Source organism: Arctopsyche grandis, chromosome 8 (genome assembly GCF_051622035.1).
Source record: "Arctopsyche grandis isolate Sample6627 chromosome 8, ASM5162203v2, whole genome shotgun sequence".
In the NCBI taxonomy this organism is placed as follows: Eukaryota; Metazoa; Arthropoda; class Insecta; order Trichoptera; family Hydropsychidae; genus Arctopsyche; species Arctopsyche grandis.
The window spans coordinates 16,560,429-16,587,485 of record NC_135362.1 but is presented as its reverse complement, the minus strand read 5'-3'; the positions used below and the strand labels follow the sequence as shown (position 1 = coordinate 16,587,485).

Here is a 27,057-nt window from a genome sequence, read left to right as displayed (position 1 = left end):
AACAAGGTAAGAGTGACGATGGATGATAGCTTAGCTAATAGAAACCTGTATTTAGCCACGTACAATGTAAGAACGTTATCGAGTGAAGGAAGTGTGCTTGCATTAGAGAATGAATTAGAAAATATCAAATGGGATATAATAGGACTTAGTGAAGTAAGACGAAAACAGCAAAACCAAATAATCCTAAAAAGTGGTAACTGTCTCTACTGGAGAGGGCTACCAAATGGTAGAATAGGAGGAGTAGGGTTTCTTATCAATAAGAGAATAGAAAGAAATATTATAGAAATAAGCGACATATCGGAACGTATATGCTATATAGTATTAAGAATCTCGAGCAGGTACACTTGTCAAATCTTCCAAGTGTACGCCCCCACATCTAGCCACCCAGACGAGGAAATAGAAGACTTCTACGAAAAAATACAGGACGCATACGATAATAGCCGTCACCACTTTAAAATAATCATGGGCGACTTTAACGCAAAAATAGGACAAAAGGCAAATACTGAAAGAGCAGTAGGCAATTTTGGTACCGGCCAAAGAAACGACAGAGGCGATCGCCTCATAGAATTCGCAGAACACAACAGGCTCTTTATCACTAATTCATTTTTCAGGAAAAACACCAACAATAAGTGGACTTGGGAGAGTCCTAAAGGAGACAGAAACGAGATCGATTTCATCCTAACAAATGCCCTGCACTCCGTTAAAGACGTTAGTGTTTTAAGTAAAGTAGATATAGGTAGCGATCACAGATTAGTCCGTGCCAAGATGGCCATTAATATAAATTGCGAACGTAGGAAATTAATAAAAGGATGCAGTAACTCTCCAGATTTCGCTCAACTAAGGTCTAGGAAAAAGGAATTCGAACTCGAACTTGGAAATCGATACGGGAAATTAAACCCAGAAGCAGACATCGAGGAATTGAACACTGTAATTAGTTCGGTTCTAACCTCAACAGGTAAGAAATTAGGTGGATTCAGGAAACAGATTAAATTAAGCAAAATTTCAGCGGAAACAAAAAACCTAATTAAGCATAAAAGGAATTTAGATAGGGATAATAATAAGCAAGAATACAATCTAGTAAATAAGGAAATTAAAAAGAGAATAGTCAGGGATGTCAGGGATTTTAACAGCAAGCTAATAGAAAATACCATTAAGAATAACCGTAGCCTGAAAAAGTGCAAACAGGATCTTTTCTTAGGCAAAAACCAAATGATCGCAATCAGATCAGAGAGCGGAGTAATAATTAGGAATAGAGAAGAAATCATAGACAGAGTTTACACGTTCTATGCAAAACTATACGAGAACGACAACGGCCAATTCCCCGCTCTGGAATCGACACACGGCCAAAGGGTTCCTGCAGTATTGCCTAGCGAAGTAGAGGCCGCGCTAAAAACTGCAAAAAACGGTAAAACCCCAGGGGAAGATAATATTCCCATTGACTTACTAAAATGTGGCGGCCCCCCCCTAATTAATATCTTAGCTAGGCTTTTCAGCAAATGCATCCAGAACCAAGTTATACCAGAAGGATGGAATAACGCAACTATCATTTTAATACACAAAAAAGGCGACAAAAGCGATATCAAGAACTACCGACCCATTAGTCTACTTTCAGCGGTCTACAAGCTCTTCACGAAGGTTATTACAGAAAGGCTGAAGAATATCCTCGACGAGAACCAACCTATAGAGCAGGCAGGGTTTAGGGCAAATTTCAGCACAATGGACCACCTCCAAGTAGTTGGCGAACTAATCGAGCGCGCCAACGAATATCAACGGCCATTGTGCCTAGGTTTCGTCGATTATGAGAAAGCCTTCGATACAGTTAGTCATAATGCAGTACTTAACGCTCTAAAAACACAGGGAGTGCCGGAACCCTATGTGGGACTGTTAGCTGCAATATATAAGAATGCCACAGCTTCGGTTAAAATTTTTTCAGGTACAGATAGATTTAGCATAGGAAAAGGAGTAAGACAAGGAGATACAATCTCGCCCAAGTTATTCAATGCGGTGCTTGAGGGAGTTTTCAGGAAATTGGATTGGGATACAGCCGGAGTAAGCATCAATGGTCGCTTTTTGAGTCACCTTCGGTTCGCAGACGATATAGTTTTAGTAGCTCGTGATTCAGCTGACCTACTTATCAGACTAACACAGCTGGACAGGGAAAGTAGAAAAGTAGGATTAAAAATTAACGTAGATAAGACTAAACTAATGTTCAATAGTTATTGCATGCCTGATAGCATCCCCTTAGATGATAAACCAGTAGAAGTAGTAAATAATTATTTATATTTAGGTCAAATAATTGACATGTCTGGTAGTAAAAATGAAGAGATAAAGAGACGTATGAAATTAGGGTGGAGTGCATTTGGACGGATGAATGCTGTTTTTAAATCAAAAATGCCACTCTGCCTGAAGAAAAGGATCTTTGATCAATGCGTTTTGCCAGTGATGACGTATGGATGTGAAACTTGGACACTGAACGCCAAGATGCAAAATAAAATCCAATGCACTCAAAGAAGTATGGAACGCTGTATGCTTGGCATAACGAGGAAAGACAGGAAGCGGAACACGTGGGTGAGAAATATGACAAGGGTAGTGGACATAGTGGATAGAGTGAAGAGATTGAAATGGCAATGGGCGGGTCACGTAGCTAGGAGGATGGACGAAAGGTGGACAAAAGAAGTGCTTGAATGGTACCCGAGAGAAGGCAAAAGAGTAAAAGGAAGACCGCAAGGAAGATGGGTGAACGAAATTAGGAAAATGTGCGGAATGAGATGGATGAGTGTTGCGCAAAACAGAGACGAGTGGAAGCGTGTTGGAGAGGCCTTCATCCAGCAGTGGATGACGAATGGCTGTAAATGATGATGATGATATGTATTTATATCACGTATTTACGTGGCCCGCCCATTGCCATTTCAATATCTTTACTCTCTCAAATCTACCCTTGCCCTACTTCTCACCCACGTATTCCGTTTTCTATCTCTCCTCGTTATCAGTGCACTGGATTTTATGGTGCAACACACTGAATGCAACACATGCCCAGGTAGACTCCAGCTGTGAATGGGCCTGTCTTCATGTTATTGTTAATTCGTACGATCTTATTATTTCGACAAGTTTCTCCTACATTTCTATAAATATGGAAATTACCATTATCGATCACTGTCAAATCTATGTCAATACAAGGATGAAATATCGATTGCGATTTCATACATGGAACGTGCTAGGCTAGGTAAAAATATATAAAAGAAAAACACGGGCCGCGTACCACTGTGTATCTGTGCCTTAAAACCTGGTCTGCAATTTTCAAGGGAAAAAGTATTTTTCTAGTATTTTTTTCATTACTTTCTAGGGGGCGTAGAACGAAGTGGTAGCTTTTGAATGATGAATGAATTTTTTATGGAACCATTTCAAAAATCAATACAATTAAGGTCATACACGTACAAATGTACATACATATATATGCATTATATTATATATGTATGTAAACATACATACTACATATGTATATATGTACATACATACTACATATGTATATATATATATATATATATATATATATATATATATATATATATATATACATATATGTACATACATATGTACATATGTAGATTCTGAACCCTTCAATTATTTTAGTGGTTCGACTAACTGCATTTCATCGACACGGTGTGCGATTAAGGGTCGGTTTGGCGCCGCCTATGACTTAACCGTTACGTCATCGAGTATCATCACGCCCCTGTCTCCCGTTCCCGTTCGGCGGTGGGCGTGCGAGTTTTACGGCTCCATTGTTCGCGAATTTATTTACGTTTCGTCTGCGTACCTCGGACTCGGCCAGCATCCCGACGAATTATCTCGGCCGGTGCACTCGGCTGCATTCCCCGTCCCGCGGGCTGGTTTTTCGACTCAATTAACGGGGTTGCATCACGACCCTCTCCGTTGCATTCCGCGTTTTTGTCCGCGCCTCGACCGTTATGTGCGCGCCGGCCGGTGACAACAATGACCACATTATCAAGTCCGGACCGTTTGTTTTTGTCGGCTCGTCTTCTTGACACCTCCTCCGCCGCGAAATGCGGGAGTCGGTTCGGCCGGTTTGTGGTGATTTCGAAGAAAATTTCGTCGCGTCTTGCTGGGAAATTCCGCGTCGGATTATGGCCGTGTTGAACATTTGTTTAATTGGTGTTGATAGGTGAACGTGTGGCCGTTGACGTTTTCACTCGGATTCCGCGCACGTTTAACCCACAGAACAGTATGCGGTGCATCCAAGGTGCACTCACTTGCATACACTTGATGCGCTCTACGACTTTCGCCGCTGATGAAAACGCGAAAGCTAATTCCAAAATTCATCAAACGTGTCTATTTATCAATCGCTTGGTGGCGCTGACCAAATAATTTGTCATGTCTTAGACCTTAGTGCGGAGTGGGTGAATTTGATCCGTTTCGAAAGTTACTTTAAATCTCCCCTGATACTACTTCGTAGCATTGAATTATATCTACTTATTCGTAAAGAGATGACGTCTCTTATACCTTTTCAGTATTTTTATTTTATTAAAAATTGTATTAGCGTGACGATCCACTCTGCTGTTTTCTTCTTAATCATACATATGTATGTATGTATGTATTTCTCATAATCGAGGATAGCAATTGTTAAGTCTTTCGATAAAATTTATCTTGTTTTTGAGTAAGAAATTAATCAAATACATACATATGTACATATGTATGTACATACAGCGTTCTAAAATTTGCGTAATTTTTTTTTGATTCTCTTAAAATGTATTTTATTATATATGAAATTTTAAAGTTATTCAGTTAATTTTCCTCGCATTTTTACACGCTTTTTATCTTAATTTTCAGTATTGTGCGGAAAAAGGGGATTGCATCCTAACAAACCTTCGTATATTAAATTCTCATATATCATGCATGGGCACGATAGTCATTTTTTGGCGTTTATATTTTGGGCGTCAACCTTTTTTTCCCTTTTCTTTCCATCCTTTGAAAAGTATAAGAGAACAATATATATTTCTTGAATGTTATTCGACCTTTATTGGTCGAAAAAAAGGTTCACGGATTCACGGCTCCCGTGGCCATGTATGCTATATATAATTGAACTTTTTTTTTCATAGAATTTTTCATATACATACATAGATTGTACCAAAGAATAATTTCCGTACTTGCTGATTACGTGCAGTTGCCGGTATCTGCTGTACTAATATATATAGTTAGTTTTCAATCTGTTCGCCTTTTTGATCAGCTCAATACCATCGGTGAACATATTTGGGTTGAACTTCGCTTAAAGAATTTTTCTATTTTAATATGTGTACTGTATTTTCCTCCGAATGAATCTCCTCCGAATTATAAATTCATTTTTTTTTCAAATTTGCAAAATAATTTTAATGTTTTGGCTGGCAGGAAAGTCATGATCTTGGGTGATTTTTTGATGACATGACTTGGGTAATCATAGGAGTTTGAATTTTGTTCCTAATGAATTAATTTTTATGTCAGAACTATTTAATATGAGTCAATTGAACTCAATAACTAATTGTAATGATTTATGTGTTTATATGTATATTTTTATTTATTTATTTTTATTTTACATATATACCAGGAAGGCCTTACAGGTAAATCCCAATGCGCCTTCCTGGCTAATTACAAATACAAATGCAGCATTTTTTTTTTTATTATAAGTCGTTGAATTGCGAGACACTGAAAAAACTCGCAAATTAACGAGACATCTATGAATTGTACATAAATTTTTATTGTACATCCATCAAATTTCAAATAGTGGTGACATAGTAGGTAGGAAGGATTTTTAGCCAATTTTTTTTCCCGGGAACCGTTTCAACAATGAAATCAGAGAAAATTGGCAAACTCTAATAGGAAACGATCAACCTGGAGTCACAAATCCAGGTCTGACCAACAGCATACTCTGAAAAATTCATTTTCATTCAGGGATAGAACCCGGCACCTTCTTGACGGTAAGCAGAAGCTTAACGTCCGAGCTATGCTGCTGGCTATGCATGTATAATGTTTGTATGTATATGGATGTATGTATTGTATGTGTATGTGTATATGTATGTGTATGTGTATATGTATATGTATGTATATGTGAATATATATATATATATATATATATATATATATATATATATATATATATATATATATATATATATATATATATATATATATATATGTGTAGGTGTGTATGTATGTATATGTATATATGTGTATTTTTATATTTATGTATGTATGTATGTGTATTTGTGTATACGTGGAAGTATTTGTGTATATATGGATGGTGTACATATATGTTTATATAATTGTCTTTGGCCAGGAAGGCGCATTGGGTTTACCTGTTAGGCCTTCTTGGTGTAAATTAAATAAAAAAATAAATAATAAATAAATAAAAATATAGACCATAAATCGTATGTGGTCATTTATGGTCTATACGTATACAGTATTCTGCCCAAGTTAATAGCTCAAATTACATGTTACAAAATTTTACCTGTTTTAAACTAAAGCCAAACCATTTACTGAAAAAAAGGGGTTGATCTAGTTGCCCGGTTAAATATTTTAGAATCCCTAAAAGACGTACTACGTTCATGTAATATAAGAGTATAGAAGTTTATACATACATGAAAGTTTTGATTCACGTGTGTGTAGGTAGCAATTTGGTAAATATGGGTCGTGCGTGGTGAAATTGTTGAACGATTCGAATCCGCAACCGTTACTTTTTAAATGGGCGTAGGTATTATTATATTATACAAAAGATCGATGCGCGAATAATCGAAATCTCGAAGTGCACACACATATGTATGTATACATACAGGCAAAGGGAAAATCTATAGAATCGTTTCACGGCGCGTGACTATAATAATATCCGAAGTACCATTTCAATCGGTTCAATTTCGTGGACCCACACGCGAATAGGCGGAAAGCAACTTGAGAAATGCACCGGTATCTTTGACTTTGACAGTGATGATGGTGATGCAAAAATTTGTCATTCGCATGTATGTATGTATGTACATATTATAAATACGGTGATTCCATTGTTGTAACGGCCAGACACGTGCCTTGGAATAACTACCGCATAATATTCCTACATATAATCTGTATGCGTTTCTTATGTTGAGCTATCTGTCGATTTCTATTCGTATGATTACTTTGAATGAATCCACGACCCATTTGACATGTTTATGGCAATGTTTTCGTTTGGGACCACTCTTACATCCAACTACATTTTGTATGTATGTATGTATACGCGCATACTCAGGCCACTATCGTTATCGCGTATGAATGTATGTATGTATGTCATACGTCAATACAGATAGCAAATCTCAATTTTGATAAATGTTAAATGATAAGAGCGTATTTATTTTATTTTATTTTTATTTTATTAATTGAAAAATCAACAGACAGGATGTACACAGATATGTATAAAAAAACAAATAGTAAATAAATAATATATGTAACATCCGAGTCCAATAATAGATTTTTACGAAAATGAAAAAGATAAATATGAGGAAAACAAATTAAAAAGTAAAGAATAAAGGCATGACAAAATATGTAGAACATTGCATAATTAAACTATAGTATTAAAATATTTGGAAAAGGTTATAAAATAGAATATAAGAAGAAATTGAAATTTACAAATATAAAACAAATGAAAAAGGTAAATACAAAATAAACAAATGAAAAGGAATAGAACGAAAGCTATAATATGATTAAATAGCACATTACATAACTTAACTAAAGTATAAAAATATTGGAAATATTGGAAAAATAGAATAGGAGAAGAAATGAATCAATCGGTCAAGATTCTCTTGATGTTAGACCTGAATTGATGTAGGGAAATACCAAATAGATCAACCTATGAAATATTTTTATTGAAAATATGTATCAGTGCATTTTGTAAAAATTATATTTATTTTGTTCGAGTGTTGTTATCAGCCTATTCCTGTTTATGCGATTGTTCTTCATATCAAACGATTGATATCGTTGGTCTGTAAGAAGTGGGTATGTAATTTAGTATGCAATTGAGTCGTTTTAATTTGCATTTGATTTCAAAATTTTCATCGTGTTTGTTTTTATTATTATCATTGAAACGATTGTGACATTGTCTGTCGCGTGTTATAAAATATAATGTCTTCAGTGGCAAATTGGCGGCATCAAAGAAAATTGCATTTTCTACGACGCGAAGGTATGTACTTATTTGTAAATTTTCATTATTTATGTTAAATATCGTGTTTACTCCGCGGTGAGCCATCGGTTAGAAATTTAATTGAAGTTATTGTTCTAACTGTTGTATTGCAATGTCTTACGTAAATTGTCCGCGTATTTAGATTGCATTCGGATATGGGGAAAATGTGTTTCTGCAAGGTCGAAATATTTGCACGCGCTCATGAAGCCTCGGAAGATTCTTATCCGATTTGCCTCCATTTTCTCTTCCTGCATTTCTCGCATTTAATAATGTTTTCAATTCGTCGTTTTTTTGTCATGCTCGAGTACAAATTGCACAACATGTATGTATATGTACATTTATACTCAAATGCTTATGTTTATGTATGTACCAGTGCCAGGACTAAACATTTTGTCACCTCAGGCGAAAGGAAAAATTTTGGCCTTTATTATTATTTTTTTTAATAAGTATAATATTAAGAAAAATAATAAGATATTGCACATACAATAATTAAAGAACGGCATAATCTAATAATGGGGTGGTAATAGATGACTTATGGTTAAGATTAAGTACTTACATATACATATACATATAAAATATAAAATATAAATTAATATATTTTTAAGATCAGAACGTTAGAAATAAAATTTTATCCTTAAACAATATATTTAAAAAAAGCAAGCGAAACTTTTTTTCGAATTTTTGAGAAAACCTAGTGTACATAGAATCTGTTCTAATTAGTGACCTATTGAGCTGCAAAAGACTTATACACAACAGTCATACAGTGTTTCTAATTATTTATTTATTTATTTGGAAAATTTACAGTTTATTAAGTTACATAGATTGATAGTAAAAAAAATATAATTATGTTAAGTAAACCATTAATAATTTTCACATGAAGACAATTCCATTTCTGAAGTCACCTGTGACCTGCTATTCAAATGTACATACAATCACACAAATTGTCAATATACATATGTTCATATAACCAAAAGATTTGGGCCCACATGCAAAGAACTTACAAATTTCAAATGCCCTTCAAAATCATCGACTACCAATTTGGCGCCCTTTACATCGTTCACTTGAGGCAAGTGCCTCGATCGCCTCACCCTCGTACCGGCCCTGGTATGTACATACATATGTGCAGTGGCGGACTGGGACTGAAATCAGTGCATGCCAGGAGTCAAAGGGGGCCCCCCAGGGTTAAAAAAATTTGTCCCCCCCCCCCCCCATATAACTAAATTTTCTTCTTTCCATCACGCTAAAAATCAAGGGAAAAAATTTTTTTTTTTCAAAAATGGGAATAAACAAATTTAGGTAAAAGAAAAATGGCAAAAGCAAAATAGATCCATAAATTACATTGTATATTTCGTTTTAACCCTTGTCCTAGGTAAATAGAATGCATCATAAAAGAATCAGGGACGTCATTTCAGCTTTTTCTTGGGCTGGCAAAGATTGGTCAAATTTAATTTTTTTTCAAAAAATCTTTTTATATCGGAATAAAAATGGAAAATATTCTTTGAATACACCTTATTGAGTTATAAAATATGGAAAAAATAAGCTTATATTTGAAAAAATATTATGTAAAAAGCGAAAAAAGCGCCGCAGGCGAAAATTTTTTTCCAAAAATCTTCACATGGTCAACAAAAATCGACCATCAAACTGAGTCATTAAAAAACTATCAATTAACTTAATTTCTACCGACTGTCTTTTCACTTTATCTATGTTCATATGTACGTAATAACTAGAGGTAGGATAGTCACAGTGCTATCCATTGTTCGTCAAACCTTTAACAATGCATTTACAACCTTTGAACAATACACGGCCCCCTCAGGCTCCGGTGACTAGTAATAACAATAGATAAAGTTTTGTGATCATGCGAAAATTCGAACTCAGAATCGATCACTGATCACGTTTACATAATATAGAAAAATGTGTGTGGCTCTGTCTGAGTGTGTGTAAAATTTCGTGAACACCCGTTAACCGAAAGTGACAGTTTACTCCTGTTAGCAGTTTACCGGATTTTTCTTCCACTATTTTAATCGACCCTTTAAATATGTCTGTTCTTCACGATTTTATGTATAATTCCTTGTATCAAGTGATGAAAATATAATAAAAAAAATCATTAAATTTAATTAACCAAAAGTGGGATTTTTTCCTCTTAAAAAAGTAAAAAAAATTTTTACCACACCCCTGAACGTATCAAGCTGAAAATTTATATTTTTATTCTTTATGTACTAAATTTGATGAGGTTTTGGTCAGAAAGCAATTTTATTAAATAACTAAAACTTGTTTTGGACCGAATTCGTTACACAAGAAGTTTAAATCCATCTCATTCGTTGTTTTGTGAGATAATGGACGTCTGCAAATAAAATAAAAATAAAAGAAATAAAATCATTTGTGATCGAACCGATTCAGTAAAATATTAATTTAAAACATTTCTTGAAAACAAAAAATATACGAACTTTCGGAAAAATAAACGTTACACATCTGTTTTTGAGACAAAATAAAGTAAAGGGGACCTTTCTAACGATTCGCTTCATAGGATGGACAAATTTTACCCAAAGCATACCACTTAAAAACCAAAATATGCTTTGAAATAATATTTTTTTTTTCAAAGCACATTGCAGCGATTATTTTATTAGTTACCCAAAAGTAACATACACAAGAAATAAACGTAGTATTCATAGATCCATAGTATCCCATTAATCATTAAATTCATAATATTTTCTAAATTCACAATATTCCTTAATTTAGGGGGGCGAGTACCCCCTATGCCCCCCCCCCCCCAAATTACGTCCCTGAAAACGATGCATAATATTTTCAATTAAATGTTAATCGAAAATCGGGATTTTGGGGAAGGGGCCCCTATCCTATATTTCTATATACATGGATGTGTCTAGATTAGGAATAGATTTTATATTCGGAAACTGTTTACAATTGTGTATTTAAATCTTACTATATCGTCGAAGTATAATCAAATGTTATTTCGAAAGTATGAAGTAAATTTAAATAGCTGGTTGATGATGAATCGTCCTAACAAAATTGGTTTAAGCAATTCAGTTTATATTATTCACGGAAATTTGTTTATTACCATTTTTATTTCAGTAGGTAGTTGTTACATAGGTATTGGTATATACATAATATTGACGTTGGAAATGGGCCCGGCAAAAGGGCCCACGCCAATGTTGAAACTTACATTTCGAGCCTAATAAAAAAAGTTAACCAATCCTTGGGCTGTTAAAGCAGGTATTAGTTGTTTTTGTATATCGTAAGAAATTTGTTTTGTTGAAATGCACAAACTTTAGGTCCCAAAGTGCAATATCCTATAAATTTTTACACACGTGAAATAGATAAAAAGTTATTTAATTTTACTGAGGGCCCATATTTTCTAACAGAACGTGGGGCCCACATGCCATCGGGCATGTTCGCTTGTATGGCCAGTCCGCCACTGCATATGTGCATATGTATATTAAATAGTCTGGAGAAGAATTTGATATGCATGTTAGTAGTCGTGTCCCATATGTAGGAGAAAAAAATTAAATGTGGTTGAATACGAAGAATAATATAATCTTCATAATAGAACACAATTCACCATTTTCAAAAATAATTCTTCCGTAATATGCCCATCTAAATATTTAAGTACCCTAATTTAAAACCAGTAGAAAAGGGTGAAGGATTTCAACTGTTAATACATGAATCTTTCAGTGGTACATAGGGATCCCAAATATTCGCCGACTTCAGCTATTCGAATATCCAATAGTAAATCAAGAGCTATTCGAAATTCGAAATAAATTACATTATTTTTATATATGTAATATATTTCAATTAAAAAAAAATAAAAAAAACATATAAAACTAAAATACACACATAAAATATAAGATAAAAATTTATAAACTCCTTCTGCTGTTATTAAAGATGCACTGTTTTTGCTTAATTCTTTGATTGCGGTTTCAACGGGAGTATGAACATCAATTAAAATTTTCAAAATATCGATTTCTTTCTTAGAAACAGTATTGAAATTATATATTGCCATTGAATTCCACCTCGTTTTTACATCCAATAATAATTTCATTTTTTTATTTTCTTTTTTCATTATATTTCTTGTAAACATGTATATTTCGCCGGTGACTTCTTAAATATCCTTATTATTTTTCTGATGTTTTCTAAAATTTCGTAGAGATTACTATCGATCGAAAAGTGATTTTCTTCAAACATTTCTGTATTTAATATACAAATCCGTTTCTTCACATGTAGACGTTTCATCTTCCTCATTATCTTCATTTTCATCACAATTATCCCTATTACATATTTAATTTTCTTCATAATCGTCAGCTTCGTCATCACTCTTTTCATATTGATTTTGTGTATTTATTTTATAAAAAAATATATACACGAATAATATTCGAATAGTTGATGAAATATTCGAATAACGAATGGCTGAAAAATCAGACGAATACTCGAATATTCGAATATTCGATTGGGATCCCTAGTGGTACATATGTCTAAGAAATCTACCGAGCTTCGAGATTAGTCTGTAAATATCCGAGATATGTATTTATAATGTATACATACATATGTATTTTTAATCATTTATTTACACTTACCAGCAATGAAATACATAATGAAACAAAAAATTTTACAAACATGAATCGTCTCGTCCATCGCAGATTCGCAACGCCTAGCTGAGAATTTATCTTCCATTGTGAGATTTTTCATAATTTAAACATCGCGGCGATTTGTATCTCGAAGGCTGGATACGGCGTATAGGTGTTGCACTTGTCTGGCATTGCTTGTTCACATTGAAATTATGACTTTGTATTTATTGAATGGGGAGCAAACATTATTATTATGGTGTGCGGCCGGTGCGCGCTCATTTTCCACCACACCTGCACTCGTATAATATTTTCCCTGCACTTTCTATTTGTAATTTCGAACGTTAAGCACATCGCGGCTATCGTGTATCATCACGCCATTCGTATTGTTCGTAATCGCGGAAAAAATCGTATCGCTAATCCCCTGGCACCGACTTTTGAATCTAATCCTACATACACATGTACATACCTAACTTATTTCCGTAAAAATTATTCAGCCTAAATCAGTCTCATACATGTATATATTTGCCAGCAAAAACTTTTGTGTTTAATGCTAGACACATATGTTGAACGTACAAAACGTACTTAAATTTTTTTCGTTTTGATTTTTGAAGCTTTTTTATTGATAATCAATTTTATATATTTATGTAGGTCTATTATAATACATACAATAGCTGCAGGTCTTTTTAATTTAACATTTAAAGCTTATGAAAAAGCTCAAAAACATGTAATACGATTTACGCGTTTCTTCTCATTATAAAGTTGATAAGTTCGGAATTTAGTTCGTGTTTATTAATGAAAAGAATTCTAATGGAATTATTTTCTTGCTTATTTTTTGAGACCTAAGTTAGTGAATTATTTTCTATTCAAGATTACCTCTAATGAGTGAAACATTTTTTATTTAACAACATCCATAAGAAAATGTTTTTTTGCCGAATTAATTTTCAATTAGGGTTATTCACCCATGGCAAAAGATAGCTCATAAAATTTATAAAGGAAGTGCGATTTTGTTTTGTTATAATATATGTATGTTATATATGTACATATATAGTACTTGAATTCGCCACACTTTATAGTAGCATTTAGCGTGTCATTTAGACAAGTTTCCCGCGTTTATAGCCAAGTATAATAAGAAGTCATAGTCATAAAACTCCTCTCACCTTTTAAATTCGCTGTTTCAGTTTACATTCAATGGTTTTAAGTGGGTGCGACAACCTCTCGAGTGCTTGAAGGGATTTTTTTACTTTTTTTTTTCAATGTGGAATCAATTTTCTTCGAGAGCAGTATTTGTCGATCGCGTTCGATGGAAGTAAACGGTAATCTGAGGGCTCCGTTCAATGAAGACAATGTACCTAAAAGAGGTAACTTCTTCTTCGGCCATTTCTCTCGGCCGTTTCATAAAAAGTGGCGGTGAAGACGGCAAGATGAGGATGTTGGTCTTGTTGGCCGCAGAGGGACGTGAGACAGTTGCGGTCACTGAGCACGGTCCACACCGCACACTCTACACTCATCCACAAACTGTTATAGCCCATCGCTTCTCAAACCATGGTTCTCGAGGAGGGGGGGGGGGGAATTTCGTATCGAATCGAGTGTCAAGAGCCTCTCGGCTTTTATATCGTGATGCTTTTATCTTTGATAATCTCCAGTAATGTGATGCTGGTTTTCAGCTGTATTGAAAGTATTGCCAGTGGCATGCCTCAGACCCAGGTTAAACCAAGTAAATTGATAAGTAACAAGCGTCACGACCTCAATTGTGCTATTTGCCATTATGGATTCCTTAATTGCTATGATGATAGGCACTGCTTCTGGTTGGGTGACTAGACCTATACAATTGCTTTACTTTATGTGATATCTTGTAGGGATGCTGACATCAAGTAAGTAAGCCGTGTTCTGAACTTGTTTAGAATATATGTATATGTAATGATGAAACAGTAATGTGGTTTTTTAAAAGCTTTTATGTAGCTTGTTTTACTTTTAAAAGATCTTTCGTCCAGCTCATCTCAAATATTTTATCACGTTTTCCTTTCGAAGAAGGCGCATTATATCATTGCGTTTGATTTATGGCGTAGTAAATCTAGATATAATTTCGGATTATGTCCAAGTGTGTCACATTTGATTCATAGATATTTTTACTTGTGCTTTTTGCTGCTGAATAATCTGAACGAACTGTCGAACGGAAAGTTACATTTGTCATAATGATTCATGGGAAAATGTAACAACTTTTTAAATAATGTCGCTTCGTGATTTCTCTATCAGATTATGAGATTTAGCTGGTTTAAAATAAACGCCTTTGTCCGTCGCGGACAGTTACATAATATAACAATCCATAAGTTTTATTTAAAAAACTAGTTTTTATATTATGTCTTCGATATATAAAGCACAGAACAATTTGTTATGCAAAACATTCGTAATTATGATACGAGCTTATTATTTGCCGTTTTCCAGCAATAATAAAATATTATTTATGATAGTAGTAATGTATGTTTTTTTCATGTCAATTATATGTCCATTAAGTTATTGGTCAATTTTAACTGTCCCATAAATCAAACAGTATGTAAATCGATCAAACGTCGCACGTTGAACAACTGAAATTAATGCTTCGCAACCATTAATAACGATCAATTTCAATGTCTGCGCACTGTTTAAATCCGCTATTTATTATTCGTCTGTTCATTCAAGTTTTCAGTGCCAACATTTTTTTTATTTATATGGTTTTTTATGGCAAATATTTTTATGCGGTCTCACAGTTTAATCACTCGCAATTCGCTTTCCGTTTACGAATGAGATATCGATCGACTTGTAAAAAGTAGGATAATTATGCTTTTTTCTTCGCTATGTAATATTTTTAAATGGGTGAACAATTAACGCGTACAATATCCTATGGCTTATTATTAGAATCAGAAGAGTAAAACTACTGGAAATTTGCATATGATTTCCACGCATCGTTACTGCGGATCATTAATGCGTTACTTAGAACTGTTATAAACATATGCAATTAATAGAAGTAGTTCACATAGGTGAACTAGTCGATTAATTATTGAAAAAAAATAGAAATATAAATATATGTTTGATTCTTATGGATATGGATAAGTTTACCTGAAGAAAGAGAACTTCGATCAATGTGTTTTGCCAGTGATGCCAATATGTGACACAAAGTTGAACGCCAATATGTGACACAAAGTTCAATGCACCCAAAAGAGTATAAAACGCTGTATGGTCGGCATAACGACGAAATATAGGAAACAAAATATGTGGGTGAGAAATATGACAAGGGTAGTGGATATAGTGAAGAAATTGAAATAGCGATAGGCGGGTCACATAACTAGAAGATTCGACGAAAGGTAGACAAAATAAATGCTGAAGGTTGCCATTTCTATTGGATAACTTTTTCATTTCGATTTTATCAAACCTTATATGGTCTTCAGTGCCTATAGTTATTGTGCAATACTGTTAGAAAAAGTAACGTAACTTCTTCGATGATTTTAGCGTCACGCAATCATGATAGATTTTCTCAGAACTACTAATTTTTGTATGTTCATTCGTGAATTAAATAGAGTCAAAGCAATATCAAAGCAAAGCAAAGCTTTTATTCGTTTGTTCGTGCATTATAATATTATTTATATACATATGTATATACATATGTATATTGATATCTGGACATCAGATGCGGCCTATAGGATTCATGACAACTTTGCAAACAGAGCCAGAGTCCAAAGCTGTACAGGTTTTGACTTTCGCTGCACCAGATCGACCGTAATAAATCGAACGCGGCGTAAAGGTTAATTGCTTTACGATTTCTTTGGATTAAATTAATCGCCGATAATTATCAACAACAGTTACGTTTACGCGCGCAAAGTCTCCGATTGTCACCTCCGCGTTACCTCACCGTTGTTTCCGAAACTTAACCGTGTCCGTGATTATTGATGATCTGTTAATTTAAAGGTAACGACGAGATGGTGTTATTCCTCCTGCGGCGGTCCTTTCGCAATTGGCCGAGCCGATCGGCTTAATGAGCAATCTTCGTCGAACAAAACGCTTCTCAAATACAATATTTTAATGTTGCGAGCTCGTGAGCGCTCTTAACAATCTTGTTTACATACGCAATTAAGGTGCAAATCGAGTGTGTAACGTTTGAAATACGTTTTAATTTGCGGCCATTTATTATACGGACTGAGAATCTCGCCATCGCATCGGCTAGCTCGTTAAAGTGTGCACATTTTCATTATCTTTCAATTTGCTCGTCGACGAGAAAATTGCACGTGTTTTTTCCGGTCGCGAGGCGTAATTTCGTACATGAAAATCCAAAATATAGACATTAACCAGTGGATGATTCTGGTTGGTGATCAACTTTGATTGAAGCTGGCCCCGTTCAATCGAATACTTGTAGTCCTCGTGCTTTATTAAATTGCGTTTTCCGAGATCAGGGACGGATTGCAGCTTAAGGAAATTGAGAATTTTCCAAGTGTACTGTTGTATCTTTTGATTTTTCTTTCATGTGAATTACTTTTTAACCACAGTCTAATAGAAGGTTCTAACCTTTTCGATACTATAGTTCAATCCGCTTTTGCATTATAAAAAATATACACTCATTTTAAAATCATGCATAGTCGTTACTTATATCAGAAAGAGTTAGAGAAGATGACGACTTATGCAAAAATAGTTAATATTCAGACAACAATGTGCTGTGGAATTCTTATTGTGTTTTAAAAACGTTATAACAATGACAAGGATACGACTTACGCTGTGACTAACTTATTATAATCGCTTACTTGGTTTAAATTTTAAAATCTGATTTTTTATATTTTTACATAATAATTGCTTTATTTTATGCCACACGTCATTCAATTGGACTGAGAATTTGACTAAAGTATCATCATATGTAGGAAAATTCACGATAGTTCACCATCCAATTTTGGATGAGAACCTTTTGCCTTTCTTTTTCTTTCTTCTGGATAACACTAATCCCGCACATTTTCCTTATTTGTTCACCCATCTCGCATGCGAAATTTTACTTGTGCTACAGATAAGATGGGTTTCCATTTTTCTAATCAGATGAATCGCTTTTTACCATTCTTATCTCTCTGAACTGATTCAACTGACAGCACAATGATCATCCATCAGTCGGAATCGATCTGGACGATTAAACGGTAAACAGGGAATTGATTGGGAAGCTTTTGCCTTAAGCTGTATATCCATGGGGGAGAATCCTTACGGAAAGCCTCTTTACTGTGTATCTTTAATACGCAAAATTGAAGGGTTGATTTTTAATCATTTCAGAACTGTCATTAAAATTAGCTGTAATTCCTATCGGTTAGAATTGTCATTTAATGATTAAAAAATGATAATTTAATGGGAGAGGAAGGAATATAGTGGAGGCAAAATATTTTTCTTATGGTATTTTAAGGGTTGATGCATTGAGCCTATAAATATTGTCAACAATTGTTGAAAATAGAATTATAAAGTTCACAGAAGCGTAAAAAAGCGTATCTATGTAGACACGACTGTAATATGTACCTATAGTATGCTAACTCCCACCCTCGAAACGATAAGCTCCTTCCTCAAAAAAAATTGTTTTTATACCAGAAAGTCCTTCTGCTTTATGTTCGATATGAATTTTTAATTTTAGTTTTCGCTATTTTGGCTTTTCATTTTTCAAGGTATGTATGTAGATCAATCGCAAACATCACCGAGCTGTTGTATAGGAAACAGTAGTCATAGGCACATACATACTTACATAAAATACGATCAGGAAGAAGCAAGCGGGATTTTCAGCAATGTTTACCTTTCGATGCAACAAATAGTGTTAGTGGACAACCGCTTGTAGCACATGTGGTCGACAAGGCATGGCAAGACACGGCAGCCAGCTCGTCGCCGGCTGGACCCGTACTGCACCGCTACTCGCCAAGCGGACGCAATTAATTAAATTAGAAATCCCGGTATCGGATATCAAAGAAAATGCACTGTCATAACGTGGCGGATTTATTGCTCGCGCAGCCAACGCAGGAACTATGTCAGTCACGAAGAGATGTCGGTGCACCGGGTGCACCCCGACAATAAACCAACATCGGGTAAGTGGAACGATCAGATATTGACCCGACTACCCGCCACGACCCGGCTAGAAAGCAAAACAAACAAACAAACCAACCAACCAGCCACCCGCCCGAGAGGAGATTGAAATTGCATCTGAGATGCCGGGGCCACGATACGGCTAATAACTCGTTGTGTCATTCATTCTTCGCGGGAAGCGTTCCACGTTGCGAAATCGAGACTCTCTGTGTTGCCGTTCCGTTCGGCAACAAACGAGTGATTCACACGAGGTCGTTGAGCAACGGAGAAATTTAGCAACGACCGGCCGGCCGATTCTTGTAACTGCCCGCCGAATTCTGTGGGTTTCCTACAGTTCGAATCGGGCAAAAGTCGTATCGCGTTCAGATTAGTCAACATGTATCCATACATGTCAAAACTAATACGATTGTTATTAAAAATTCATGAAAACTTGCCAAGATCAGGCCTGCGGAAGAGTGTCTGACCTAATCTGATCTGGTCACGTGTTGCTAGCAGATTTGACTCCTTCAGGTCAGGCCAAATTCGTTCCAATCAGACCAAGTCATTATATGTATACTGAGGAAAGTGATGGACGTTTGTCTGACATACGCTCGAAAATGACTAGCCTAATACTATCCAACTTGCAATATCTCGAGACTCGTTTTCTCAACTTTTCGTCTTCTTAAACAAGAGTTTGTATATTGTATGTATGTCTACAAAACTGTTTTTTGTATACATGTATGTACATATATAGTATCTTTAATATACGAGACATATTGTAATCATTCATAGATTTTTAAGCTATCAACGCACCTTTAAAATATTTAAAAAGACGTTTAAAAATTAATTCTTACCATTTTTTTTAAATAGTTAATGTAATATCTCGTAAAATAAGTATTTCACTATATAGATCATTTTCTTATATGTGTTTTTTTTTTATATATACAAACTCGAAATACACCGAAAAAGTTGAGAAAACGAGTCTTGAGATATTGCAAGTTGGTGGAACGAGGTAGATCTAATACTAACATATGTTTGCTTTTGTTTAATTTTTGAATATTGACTTTTTAATGTAAGTGTTCATTTTGATGTTACTATTTGAATAATTGTTTCTGTCCCACTAAATTTTCTCAGATCAAATAAGATACTGGAAGGGATGGAGGTTAGGTCAAATTGAAATGCATAGTAGTTAGGTATCTTGTTCTTTAACGTGATTTTTGAGGCATAAATTTGGTAGAGATATTGATATAACTACTTGAAGTATTTATTACGAAACGAGTATATACATATAATATAATAACATTAGAGAGTTTTATTTCATATAAAGTATACTCTCGCTAACCTGTGTGCAGTTAGTCCGGTTTATAAACATATCAAGTAGAAGTAATATTCTCAACTTCATTCTGTATCCATATATATGTACAATACATATATACTGGCACAAAAAATGATAATTATCAATTTGCGCAAGACAATTAATTAGCAAAATGGAGCTATAAATTGTATTGAAGCAAATTTATGTAACTTCTCTTAACATTTCTCAGATTGGAACTTATCAACCTTCTATAATAGTTTTAGTGTGTCATTTTTTAGTTGACTCAAGTACATATTATGTATATTTACATATATGTATGTACATATACATACATACGTACATTGATTTGTAATTTCTTTTGCGAAGTAAGTATTTATATATCCATACGTGGAAGCGTAAGATCATTTTTGGCATGCGATACTTTTATACTTTTATGTATGTACGTGGCCGATGGTTGAGTTGCGATATGCCGATTTCTTTACTCTTCTCCTTTTTCATCTCCCCCGTTGGTGGTTTCATTATTTACTTATATGGGTAGGTGCTGTGTATGCAGCATCTTGGGCAGCGACTCACTCTCTCGTTGTCGCCTTCTTTTCGTTTACCAGACGTTTTCTGCCCCTCCGTTATTGGTCAATCAGAAGGCTTTGCCTTTTTGTCGTTGAGATCTTCATGGAAGTGTATGCGTTATATGGTGTTGGCTTCTGGCTCGTCTCCCCATGAGTATAATATAATACTTCTTACTGTAACGAAACTCGATTTATTCGTTCTTTGTCACCTGTTTTAGTACTTTTCAAATTTCGACCTTTTGAAAATATTAGATACTAGAAAATGAAGGAATTTCTCTTATCGTACTATTTTTATAGTCGCTCTCTTAATGCTTGAGAATGTGATCTTCATGAGCATTGTTTTAGGTGTTGTTACGACTCTCTTAAATTATTATGTAGACTTGGAATGAAAATTCAGTGATTTCTCCCTGCCTTTTGCAACCATTCCATATGTATTATCGATATTAAAATTCAAATAAATAATAATATTTTTTATGAATAATATTTAATCATAGGCTTTATTTTTTGTCAGCTTCGAATGTGTTTTTTACGATTTGAAAAATGTTAAATTTGATGTAGACACCCACGAATAATGACCGAATGGCAACATTTTTTTCTCACGCTTTTTGTCAAAAAAAATGTCTAAGCAATTTAATGTAAAATATCTATAATCTCTCATACGACGATAGATCGACAAGAATGGCAGCAATTTTACACAATCGACTTTTCATGGCGATTTTAATTTTGATTGCCGCCGATTATTCGTCAACGCTGAGCCCGGGGCTGGTACCCAGTCATGAATTATAATTTCGATCATCCTTTTCATATTCGATAAAAAAAAATGTAATTGAATTTTTTCATCCTGACTATACATATATTTATAGTGTGACGTTGCTTATATTGCCATTTTAAATTGCTCGCTACTTAGATACTTACCGGTAATAAGCGGTGTAGATGTGTGCTGAAAATCATAATCGCATGTGTAAATCGACTCTATAGAGACGTACAAATGGTATTTTAATTCGAAGCATGCAAATTGTTCCTGGTTTGCTTTCCTAGTTGGCTATCGCGTGCTTCTGCGTTTGAGGGACGTTCGGAGTGAATAAATAAAACGGATAATAGACCGTGGAGAAGAACGCGTACTGAGTTGGGATGCTGGAAAAAGCGTGTGCGTGTCTGTTGCTTTTTTCTTCCATTGCGCACACGTGATTAATTAACATCGGAAAAATTTTAATGAGCCACAGTCCGGTGGCATTGTCGATAGAATTAGCTGGGATGCGTGCTGCATTGTTGATTGATATTTAAATTTCTCTTCAGTTTGCGCTACCCGCACGTCAGCCATTTTCCGGAATATAAAAAAAGACGAAACTCCGATTTCACCACACCTTGCGGTTAATGTTCGCTACCGTCTTCTATTCTTCAGAACCGTTCGTTAAAAAATATTGGTGTACACTGTTTAAGATATATTAAAAAGGTATAAAAGTTCCATTGATAAAAAGCTTGAAGCATAGCTATCTGTCTTCTACCGCAATTGCAGGAAATGCTGAACGGTATTTTGTTATTCAAAATTGAATTTATTATCCGAGTACTTACGAATTACGAATTTATTACGAAAATTTTCCAATGTCAATGGATGAAAGCTTTTCTTCTATGACCTTTTGGTTGCTGTTCGAATACTTCATTTAACCTTAGAAGACTTTGACATTCGTGTAAAACCAACTATGCTCCCGCTAAGCAGTGCGGCCGCCCACAGTTAAAATTTACCGTCCGAGAACCTTTTTAACCGCCCCAGCTGAATCAGTTCAATTAAAACTGATGACTTAAAAAAAATGAACGATCAATAACTTTTGTCGGAATACGCTTTCGTACAGGATATTCAATTTTACTTCGTTATTTATTTACTTCGCCCACGTAGAAATTATTTTGTCGGAATTCCTTAAAGGGAACATAGTATATAAGCAGTGGCGTCCCGTGAAAAATTTTATCGCACTTACAAGGGGACTCGGTATGACGTCACCTTGTCCCCTTGTATGCCACTTACGTACACGTAAGTAAGGCTGTGCGATAAAAACAGACGAATTTCAACTGCACGACACTGTGTCTGGCCTAACCTAATCTGGTCACGTGTTGCTAGCAGATTGATTCCTTCAAGTAGAGCCAAATTCGTTCCAATCAGATCAAGTAATTAGATATGTACTTATGGAAAGTGATGGACAGTGATAACGTGCTGAAGTTTTTCTGACGTCCGGTGAAAAATGTTTAGCATAATGCCATCATATCGTCGGTATACAGGCAGAAAATTTTAAGTGGAAAATCCTTGTTTTGAGAAAATTATTTCTTTCGAAAATTGAGAAGTTTGAAGGGTTTTTATGTTGTGACTTAAATCATTATTCAATATTTGACTTAACAAATTAAAATTCAATAAAAAAATCAAAATATCCAAATTTTGACCGGTCGTTTGCTTTTAATTAATTTGTGAATGTTAACTTTTTAATTAAAGTGTTCATTGTTTGTTAGTATCCTATGAAGCTTCTGGTTTTCAAAACCTTATTGTCTCCTTAGATCAATTTTTGTATTTGAGATAGTGAGTTATGCTATAAGGTCGTAATCTCACTTTGACTTAAAAGTACATATTATTAATTTTCGTTTTGTTTTCAACTCTTCTCTTCCTTTTATAGTGTGGAGTGTTCGCGGGAACTTGGACTGTAGCTATAGAGCTATAGGTAATACATTTTTTCGTTTAATTTCATTTGAGTTAATCCTGTTTGATTAAAACTGATTTATTGTGCTTTCAATGGACTCTAATTTCTGAGTGTAAAAACAGTTCTACAAAATTCCCAAAGTTCTAGAAATATTAAAAACACCTGGAGTTCATAACTCGATTTTGAATTTCACATTCATCACAGCTTTATTCATCATTCATTATAGCTTGCATTTGTGCATTAGTGATCTTGCGATTGAATAGCATTTCTATAATGTGTACTTAATCCGATGATTCCTGCCGTGAAACATCCGATCTAAAATTTCAGAAATCGCATAAGAATTTTTCGATGTTAATATCTCAGTAAATTAACTACTACTACATACATACATATGCACGTATATTATATAAAGATTTAGAATCCTCAAATTTAGTATACTATTATACATATGTATCTACTCATATCAACGTAATGTAACTTAAGTTCCCCATACAAAATTTTCTGGGAAAGTCCAATTTGTATAAATGGCTAGGCTTTCATGTGTCATGGCGACACTGCGCATGCGCGAATTTTATCAACTGACATTACAATACATACGTTGAATGTCGCTCACTTTTTATCCAGTATACGAATGCATACTTCAGGCCACTAGTATGATAATAAAGATAATACTACTAATACTACTTTTAACTTAAAGTACTCGCACTCGCTTCCCTGTCAAGCAAAAAAATGTCACGCATTCTGGACTTACGATTTTTACAGTTGTTCGCCAGTCGGAAGGAGAGGGCACTCGCTCGCCGGAAGTACTCCAATTCCCGTTGCGCTTCCGGCGCTTTCCGCTTTGCAAAGCACCCGGAATGTTTTTCATAGTGGCCTCCATTCACAAACGGCTGCACATTTGGTTCCAGCCCATATTTCGTCTTCTCTCGCCATTGTACCTCATATACGGCACCCGGCGAAAGTCTCGCGCTAATTCTCCGCATATCGAACGCACTATACGCGGATGGTATCCTCACTTACATACATTAGTATTCTCGGTTGCATTCTTACGCGGCAGTCATAACCACTTGGCCACGTAACAAATCGCATTTATGATTGCGGCCGTGTGGTACAATTTTACAGTTAGAACAAACCAACCCGAGTACTTTTCGGCCGGCCGAATCTCCACAAATGAATAGCGACGCGTACACGTACGTAAACGTACTTCTAGAACACCACACCTCGACGTACACGTGAAAATATTTGGAACGAGCTATCGAGTGCGGTTGAATTGACGCGTACGTCGCTTAGCCGGAAAATTTAATTAAATTTTGGCGTTTCTTTTTTCGAAAGTCCTAAAGTTGCGCAGAAATCGTACTTAAGTGTTATCGGTGTGGTTCATCTGTCTCGTACATACATATGTATGTATGTACGTATGTATGTTTGGTTGAGTGTCAGGCATTGATAAAGATTTGCTTGTTCTTTTGCTTGGAATTTGAATGTTCTAAACATATGTCTATCACTACCACTATTAATATATATGTAGATACAAAAGTTGATTGATTGCCTTGAATTCTACTGATATAATTCTTACCAGGATGCTTTTCAGATAAATTTCAATCAATTATTTTACTACAATTAAAATCTTATATATAGGCTTTAATATTCGAAGTTTAACCTTTATGAGGCTTGATAAAACAGATTTTTTGAAAATTCGAGTTATTCAGCGTATCGATTTTCGCTGAAAAAATTATCTATAGATGTATCTGTGGCTGTTAATCGTTTAATATATATGTCGTGTTTAATAAATACGTTTATTCCTGTTTAAATATTTAATAAATAATTCTTAATCTATATAGCACACTCTCCGCGTTGGAGAAATCTTTTATTTTTATTTATTTATAAAATTTATTCTTGGTTACTTTTCTATTCAATTGTAGGTGTTATAAATCTTATGTTCTATATTCATGTTGGAGTAATCTTGATTGTAATCTTGAAAAACAAAGATTTTTATAAAATGTACTTGGCACTTAATGATTTTCTTATTATTTATTTTGCAGGCAAGCAGAAAGATTTCAAAATGTGGTTACCTGTTTGTGGCACCCGGATGGGACTTTTCAGATCCGCTGAATCGAACAAAGGTTAGTTCACTTTTTTAATTCTTCTATCAATTCGCGTTCGTTTCGAAGAAAGTATGCAGAGCGATGGAAATCGTGACGTTTCCTAAAAACGTAATAATCGATTATCGAACGACGATCCCAAAATATTCATCGGATGGATGGCTCTATTAGTGGGTCACCGATTTGAAAAGTGATCGATCGCGAAAGTAAATTAGTGGTATCGGAAGAAATAGAACGTGAATTCAACAATAAGACAATACCTCGACTGTTATTGACTTTGCTGTAGGTAAGGCGAGCTGGAGTAATGATGATGGAAAAAGTAACGGCGGAGGCACCCAGCCGACCGTGGAAACCAAAAGTGAGCTACGAACATCAAACACACCCAGTGATAGGCAGGACCGTAACGAGAAGCTGTTACTTTGAACGAATTAGCCTTCGTTGGCAATTTGGACGTTTTACATATTTAGATAAAATCAGCCCAAGTGTGCTGGCTGACCCAAGACCATCTGATATCGTGAAAGTTTGGTTTAATTTGTCGCCCTCCCAACCGTGCAATATTTCTTTATTTTATGCATTTTAATTATTGTACTTGCCTGCCTTTGATGCGCTAGAGCTTCACATTAAAATTTAACTATTCGCGGTATTAAATTAATGACTAGCATTTCATTGATCGTAAAATTATGCACATATTTTACGACCTCTGTATGAATAAGATAGATGCTAAAATAGAAGAAGTAGTCAATAGTTATTTAAATTTAGAACAAATAATAGTAATGAATGCATTTGGACGAATGAATGCGGTTTTTAAATAAAAAAATGCTACTTTGCCTGAAGAAAAAGATTGTCGATCAATGTGTTTCCCCAGTGATGACGTATGCATGTGAAACTTGGAGATTGAACGCCAAGTTGCTATACAAAGTCCAATGCACTCAAAGAAGTATGGAACGCTGTATGCTAGGCATAACGAGGAAAGACAAGAAACGGAATACCTATATAAGAAGTACAACAAGGGTAGTGGATATAGTGTGAGTGAAGACATTGAAATGGCAATGTGTGGGCCACGTGGATAGAAGAATGGACGAAAGGTGGTCAAAAGAAGTGCTAGGATGATACCCGAGAGAATGAAAAAGGGTAAAAGGAAAACCGCAGGGAAGATGGGAAGACGAAATTAGGAAAATGTGTGTGGTGAGATGGATGAAAATTGCGCAAAACAGAGACGAGTGGAAGCGTGTTAGAGAGGCCTTAATCCAGTAGTGGATGGTGAATGGCTGTAGATCATGACGATGATGTGAATAATGTAGCTATCCCCGCAGAGATACATAGTCTGCAGATATATCGCGAGACAAATCTCTTAATTTCGTTTCCGAGATTCTTTTTTGGTCATATTTGGGATCATATTGAGAGTCCTTGATACATGGCGACTAACGTAACTAGGACCACTTGACCGATTCTTTGTATTTGAGTATCTGAAACGGTAGATAATTTATTTACAGGCAAATCTACATTTATAACCCAGAAATATATTGGTTTAACTTTTTTCTCTCCCACCTTTATTTAGTTGTCATTCCGATTTTAGAGTCAAAATT

General features: G+C 35.0%; 1 protein-coding gene across 1 annotated transcript in view; it reads left to right on the top strand.

Annotated features, from left to right (window-relative positions):
- Positions 1-27,057, top strand: part of osp (myosin phosphatase Rho interacting protein outspread) — a 256,712-nt gene that overhangs the window by 36,350 nt on the left and 193,305 nt on the right. Inside the window, exon 2 of the mRNA XM_077435753.1 lies at positions 25,412-25,492. Within this exon, the coding sequence (XP_077291879.1) occupies positions 25,412-25,492 (81 nt within the window). The remainder of the gene's footprint in view (positions 1-25,411; positions 25,493-27,057) is intronic.